This window comes from Camelina sativa, chromosome 1 (genome assembly GCF_000633955.1).
Source record: "Camelina sativa cultivar DH55 chromosome 1, Cs, whole genome shotgun sequence".
NCBI classification, from domain to species: Eukaryota; Viridiplantae; Streptophyta; class Magnoliopsida; order Brassicales; family Brassicaceae; genus Camelina; species Camelina sativa.
Genome location: NC_025685.1, coordinates 18,249,549 through 18,256,272, shown reverse-complemented (window position 1 = coordinate 18,256,272; position 6,724 = coordinate 18,249,549). Strand labels below are relative to the sequence as shown.

The following is a 6,724-nucleotide window of genomic DNA, read 5'->3' as shown; positions in this document are numbered from 1 at the left end:
ATCCAAGTGAACAACTAGGAAAAGTGGAAAACAAAAGAACCTCCAATTCAGATGGTTTATTTCAGGTTTTACCTTTGGTTCAAAATTTCCTGTTTCAACAGATTCCTTACAACCATCAATTAACGCATCAAACAGCTCAACTTGTGCTTCCTCCGGGGCTGCTTCAACAACACCACCCACCTCTTCTGCAATACATGCAATTTGGTTATGGTTCCCAAACTTCATGACCTGAATTGTAAACAAGATATGTAACAAGCGTCAGTTCAATAACATCATGGTGTAGAAGTAAGTAAATCAGTCAATCAATCTTGGAACTACTCAAACTAAACTTAAAAACTAAACCGAAATCATGAAATCATTGAGGCTGAACAAACTGAAGAGCCTTAAATTTAAATATTTTTCCAGTACTTAGAAAATATGCAGAAAGAAACATTAGATAAGAATAACTTTGACGTACAGTTCGATAAAATCGCTGCGCATCTCTCTTAGGAAGATTTCCATAAGACCAGCCTCTCACTTGAGCTGAAGTCCCCTCTAATATTGGGGTTGAAGGAACAAAAAATTCAGTTTTTCTGCGCTTCTGACTTCTCTCTGTATGCTCCGGAGGCTCAGATCCTTTCTTTTTCCTTCTGCTAGTCCTGTCAGGATGGCTAGGATCCACATAACTCTTTGTACTCCTAGCAGCCCGTGGTGCAAGAGCTTCCTACACAAAGGTAACACAAGTTTAGAAACTGAAATATGTTTAATCTGACTATGTGAAAAAACCTATGACATAGGAGGCACTCTTGTAGAAGTTAGCATTTTTACTTCGGCTGTAACCACAGATTCAGGTTTTATCCAGCGACTCCAGAAGGACCCATCATCTTCAGCGTTGCAAAAGTTGGCAACCTAAATGCACAGAGAAGTTAGCAGAGTAAAGAATTTCACAAATAAAATAAAAAGGATTTATCCCCAGAAACGGTTTCGACGACCCCAGAAGGACAAAACAAATACTTAAAGCAGCACTTGAAAGACAATTTTAGTAACTTGATAAAGACCTAGAAGGACCAATCCTGAAGGACAAAGACGTCTACGGGTGCCTAATCGTCGCACCGAGAATTCAGCCTTAGAAGCAAAAGGATAGTCTCGGGCTGCTTTGCATCTATTAGGTTCACCTCAAACTAAAGACAGAAAGAGCGGAAAAAACATTTACACTTGCCTTAAAAGCACCTAACAGCTCGTGTTCTGTTTCACCAATATCCTTTTCCTCAACTTGCTCTGCCCTCTCTAGGATTTCATCAATATCCATACTCAACAGCCGCTTTTTACTTTCCTCATCATTTTTCTCCTCTTTAAAAAGTTCTTCCGCTCCAAATCTCAATATTGCAGAAAGCTCGTTCTAGAATACAAAACATGTGTCAGACTCACAGAAATGAAACCTTTGAAGGAAACAAAACGGCCACGATAAACATTTAAAAGATGCTCTCACCTTGTCAAAATTACTTCCCTTTTTAGTTTCTCGCTTCTCCAGCCTACCCTCAGCATTCAATTTTTGAATAACCAAATGATCAAGTACCTAAAGAATGGTGGACCAAAAAAAGTTACAGCCTGCTATAATAAACCGAAACTAAGATTATTGAACAGCCCCAAAAAAAACAAAAATAACAAATATTGCAACTTAAGAATTGGTGACAGCTCTCTGAAGTGAAATCATTTCATGAAGGTGAGAGGATGCAGAACTAAGGAATTCATTGGTGCTGCTAAAGAATTTATGCAAACATAATCTGAGCATGGATCCGTCTATAACTAGTGTACCATTTTTCTTTTCGCGCGCTCCAGGATCTCTTCTTCAACACTTTTGCTAGTGACAAATCTATAAATGTTCACGACCTCTTGTTGCCCAATTCTGTGCGCTCGACTCATAGCCTGATATATGAGGGTTGGGATTCCATTAATAATTATGAAGAGTAATAATCCAAAAGGTAGCGAATTTTGTTGGAGGCAAAACCTGCAGGTCATTCTGTGGATTCCAATCAGAGTCAAATATAACGACTGTATCAGCAGTAGCAAGATTGATACCCAGTCCACCAGCTCGGGTCGAAAGAAGAAAGCAAAAGTCGTCACTAGCAGGTGCGTTAAAATGATCCATTGCCTGCTGACGCAGTTCTGCCTTAGTACTACCATCTAGTCTCTGGAACTGGAAACCTCTAAGAGACAGGTATTCCGCCAGGATATCTAACATTCTTACCATCTGCAAGGCAAACAGTGCAAAAATAATTAATTCATAAAATTCAAGACATAATTTGTAAGAGGTAACAATGCAAAAGAGCCAAACAACAAGGTGAAAGAGCTTCTAATCCAAAGAGCTCCAGTTTTCCTAAACAAATTTGATCACTTAACAGTTATAGAGAAAGCAACTTCTGTGTAACAGCAACAAAAGAGTCTTATACGTTCCAAATTTGTTTTCCTGGAAGTGCCATTCACACAACAAACTAAGCAGTACAACCAAATATAACGCAATGTACTAATCATATACAAATGATGGACCATAGGTATGATTTTGAGCCATCTGATGAGATATGGAAATAAGCATAACTGAAACAAGTTATCTAAAAAAATCATGATAGGACACATTACAGAAAAGAAAACCACGTACATGTTAATCAAGAGTAAATGTCACTGAATCACAATTGCGGGAAGATAAGCACAAGGTGCAGTATAACACAGTCTAACAAGGGAGCAGCAGGAGAATAGTGGAACTGATATATGACAACATTCATTTCAATAAAGTAAAATATCCACTAGAAAGAATAGAAGTCATTGAACCGCACCTGAGAGAAGATGAGCACACGATGCTTAGTCTCACGCAGTCTAACCAGTAGCTTGTCTAGGATAACTAGCTTTCCGCTGCTTAGAATAATTTTATCCAGCTTAGAGTTATCGTTTATATCACCCCCATATCCATGGTCTGCACTCTCAAATAAGAAAGGATGATTGCAGCATTTCTTCAACTCCACCACGATGTTTAAAAGTGAAACCTGTTGATTGTAACTCAGAGATTGTTAGCTTGACAATTATAATACCTGCAAACTTAAGAAGTTGAATAATCATTAAAGTAATCCACCCAACCTAAAGTGCAGGGGAAAAGGAATAACTATTTCATAACCATAAATATGAGAACCTAGGTGCATCATAAAGTCACCCACCTGATTACCGCGCACCCCTTTATTTAAATCACGGAAGTTGCGCTCCAGTATCCACTTGTAGTACCTAAAACAGAAAAACAGAATATAAGTCACAATATTTAAAGCTACCCAATCAAAAGTGTCAGCTGAAGTTATGCTTACTGTTTCTGAAGAGGGGACATCTCAACTCTTAGTATACGTTCGATTTTTGGAGGCAACGACTTCTCAACATCTTTAATCACTCGTCGTAGAATATGGGGTCTCAATTCTAAATGAAGATTGGCGAGCTAAATTCCAAAAAAGTATAAGCTAGTGGACGACTGAATAATAAATAAACTATACTTCATTAAGGCAGCATACTATTAAGCAACGGACAAAGCTTACTTCAGATTCATTAAATGAGCTAAGGTTCTTGTAGTTTTCAACAAACTCATCCTTATTCTTAAACTTGCCAGGATCAAGAAAGTGGAGCAGAGCCCTGCAAAAAAATATATAATAAGTCGTTTATCATAGTTGCAAAATACAAAGGAATAATAGTAGCATATGATACAAGAAAGCAGTCCATGTATTATGTTAGCAACGAATCATTATGTCAAGAATTTTTTTTTTAAAAAAACCCAATATAAGCTTTGTCAGTAGCATTAAAAACACATCATCAGAATTTTCAAGAGCACGGCTTGTATTAAAAAGGGTGGATCCACATAGAATACAAAAATCAACATTGTAAAAGATTATAAGCAAACAAAGACCATAAACTTGCAAGTTTCAGGATTAATATGAATCCGAAATAACAAAAAAAGGTAATCTTCAGAGAAACGCTTAAAAGGGAAGCAACATACCAAAGCTCTTCGACACTATTCTGTAGTGGAGTACCAGTAATTAGCAATTTGTTCTTTGTACTAAATTCCTGAAACAGATAAGATACGCCACTAATTCTGAACAACCGAAATCAGAACCATGAAAATAGATAAAAGTTCTTTAAAAAGTCACATACCAAAAGAGCTGTGTAGAGCTGTGCCTCACTATTTTTCAGTCGATGTGCTTCATCCACCATTAAGTAAATCCACTTAATCTTGGAGAGGAAAGCTTTATCCTTCAGAACTACTTCGTAAGTAGTCAACAGTGCATTGAACTTTATGGGACGGCCTACTTTCTTTTCATTGTAAAATTCGTATTGCTGACATACCTGAAGCCAGTAATTTACCAAAATCAAAATTCTACACCAGAGGGAGAGAGGGATAGAGACGTTTATAAGCTAATAATATATCTATTACTATAGAAAAACTGTTGAGTAGGCCAATAAATGAAATAAATAGATAGACAATGGGCATACAAGAGGAACTCTTAACACCCTGAAAATTGTTAGAAGCTATATCATGAACATCATATGTTTTGTTACTCACCTCTCGACTAGCTCGGGTGCCAACATATACTATTATATTCATGCCAGGAAGCCACTTTCTAAATTCTTTAGCCCAGTTAGCTAGAGTTGACAAAGGCACAACAACAAGAAATGGACCTGGGATTTGTTGGGTATTCTGAGAGAAAAAATTAAAAGAAAAAGAAGAGAAATCTTAGCATGAAAAGTGGTAATGCTAAGAAAAAGAAAACTTGAATGCTCGCTGGAAAAAAAAAAAAGAATTCTCACCTGCAAAAACCCAAGCATTGAAACCGACTGAACTGTTTTACCAAGACCCATTTCATCAGCCAAAATGACATTAGTATCATTAAGCCAGCTGGAAAATAAAAGGAAGCGAACCATTAGACCAAGCAGACAAGTAAAGCATCACCAGCAATTAGGAAGGGAGATAAGTGACACACCTGTTGACAAGAAAATTCAAACCCTCCAGCTGATAGTCCCGTAGAGTACCTCCACTTAGCCACTCAGGCTGCTCGTCAAGCTTCCTCAAACTTGCTACACAGAACAGTAACCAAAACTAAGCATTAGAAATAGATTTTTCACCTACCCTATATCTCAGATATAAAGTGGGAACGGAAGCATACTTTGGAATCACATACAAAACAGAGAATTACTACATTCAAAATAAACATAACAAAGTGACAGAGCATAAAAATCAAAGTGATGCCTCTCTTAAGTATTTCGTTAAATTTTCTATTACGCCGGCTCATTCACATTCTTATGTGAATAAATAAAAGACAAAGACGCTGTAGTTTATAATCAATTATAAATGATTATCCCTTTTGGATTGGAGAGACGAAGATGCAGAGACCAGACTAGAAATAACCAGGCAACAAGTTAAGGCGTTTCTCTAATGAAGATTATTATTTTTATATGTTTTCAATATAACGTAAAAACAAAGGAAAACTATAAAACTAATGATTTTATGTAAGTATGTAACAAACCTTTTCCTTTTGTACGCTGCTGTTCTACCATTTTCCCTTGCACTGCAATTGAAACTTCACGAGCCTGAATCATAGATATAAATTACCTCAAGTATTAAAGCAACTTAATTTTTTTATGGATCTGACTCTGCACAAATAGACCCATCTATACACTAGTCTAAATATAATAGATTAGGAATTGACAAGTATAATAGCACTGTTAAATAACCTGCACATTAAACTGACTAAAATAAGTTGCTTAATATTTTGTAAGCATTTGTATTTCCTTCTAGAATATCTGTGTGCTATAAACAAGAAGTAAACTGCACTTGTTGAAGAAGTGACATCAGTCACGTCGTGACTACGAAATTTGAACCCAATATTCTTATTACTACTAAACAGAGGGGAAAAGAACATAGTTGGAGAATTATAACAGAAAATCAAACTCTACCTTGTACTCATCAATAGCAACTTGTGCAAATGCTATATCGACATCCTTCTCCCTAAAAATAAAAAAAGAGGAAGAAAATGATACTTGAGGGGTAAATGAATCAATAATTACAAATTCTAGATCATTTATAGAATGCGTCTCAATTTATGGAAACAACACTCAATCACTACAAAAAGAAGGAAATAAGAAACAAGATCCATCCAGAGTGTTAGAGAATATACCAAGTTGCTTCAGCATAAGATAGCCCTTGCCACTTAACTAGATACTCTGGCACAACATCCCCTAAACCATCTTTGCTGATTCGATCTGCAATTATTCTTTCTACCTAAATAACACACATAAATTAGCTCACATCAGGAATATTCCAATATAAATTGCCAAAGCTATAGTTGTAAACAGCAGTGGATAAGATGTGAAATTAGATTGCAAGTCTGATGGATCGAAAACACTACCTGACTATTCTGCTTAATGATGTCCAGATCCATTTCTTTGCTCACGTCATTGACCTCAATCTAAAAGGTGAAAAATATATCAAGTGAAAGAATTTCAGATTTATATACCATGATAACATTTTTGACAAATCTATTTGACATATCCCAATACAGACTATGGCAGCACGTGTTTAATATGATAATGCCAAAAGTACAAACTGAAAAGTATCATCTATCGTGGTAAACATGGTTTCACAAGCGAAATAAGAAATATAACCATGATGAGGAACATCAGGGATGCATCTTATGGCATTCTTCCTTGTACATATAAGGAT

General features: G+C 36.3%; 1 protein-coding gene across 1 annotated transcript in view; it reads right to left on the bottom strand.

Moving 5' to 3' along the window:
* Window positions 1–6,724, bottom strand: part of LOC104709447 (protein CHROMATIN REMODELING 5) — a 14,179-nt gene that overhangs the window by 3,446 nt on the left and 4,009 nt on the right. The window contains exons 7-26 of the mRNA XM_010426062.1: window positions 6,411–6,470; window positions 6,180–6,283; window positions 5,959–6,010; window positions 5,529–5,592; window positions 4,986–5,079; window positions 4,813–4,900; window positions 4,568–4,702; window positions 4,159–4,350; window positions 4,004–4,071; window positions 3,549–3,642; window positions 3,327–3,451; window positions 3,186–3,249; window positions 2,811–3,017; window positions 1,988–2,230; window positions 1,795–1,905; window positions 1,469–1,555; window positions 1,199–1,378; window positions 808–888; window positions 458–703; window positions 73–228 (exon numbers count right to left, since the gene is read on the bottom strand). Of these exons, the coding sequence (XP_010424364.1) occupies window positions 73–228; window positions 458–703; window positions 808–888; window positions 1,199–1,378; window positions 1,469–1,555; window positions 1,795–1,905; window positions 1,988–2,230; window positions 2,811–3,017; window positions 3,186–3,249; window positions 3,327–3,451; window positions 3,549–3,642; window positions 4,004–4,071; window positions 4,159–4,350; window positions 4,568–4,702; window positions 4,813–4,900; window positions 4,986–5,079; window positions 5,529–5,592; window positions 5,959–6,010; window positions 6,180–6,283; window positions 6,411–6,470 (2,451 nt within the window). The remainder of the gene's footprint in view (window positions 1–72; window positions 229–457; window positions 704–807; window positions 889–1,198; window positions 1,379–1,468; window positions 1,556–1,794; window positions 1,906–1,987; window positions 2,231–2,810; window positions 3,018–3,185; window positions 3,250–3,326; window positions 3,452–3,548; window positions 3,643–4,003; window positions 4,072–4,158; window positions 4,351–4,567; window positions 4,703–4,812; window positions 4,901–4,985; window positions 5,080–5,528; window positions 5,593–5,958; window positions 6,011–6,179; window positions 6,284–6,410; window positions 6,471–6,724) is intronic.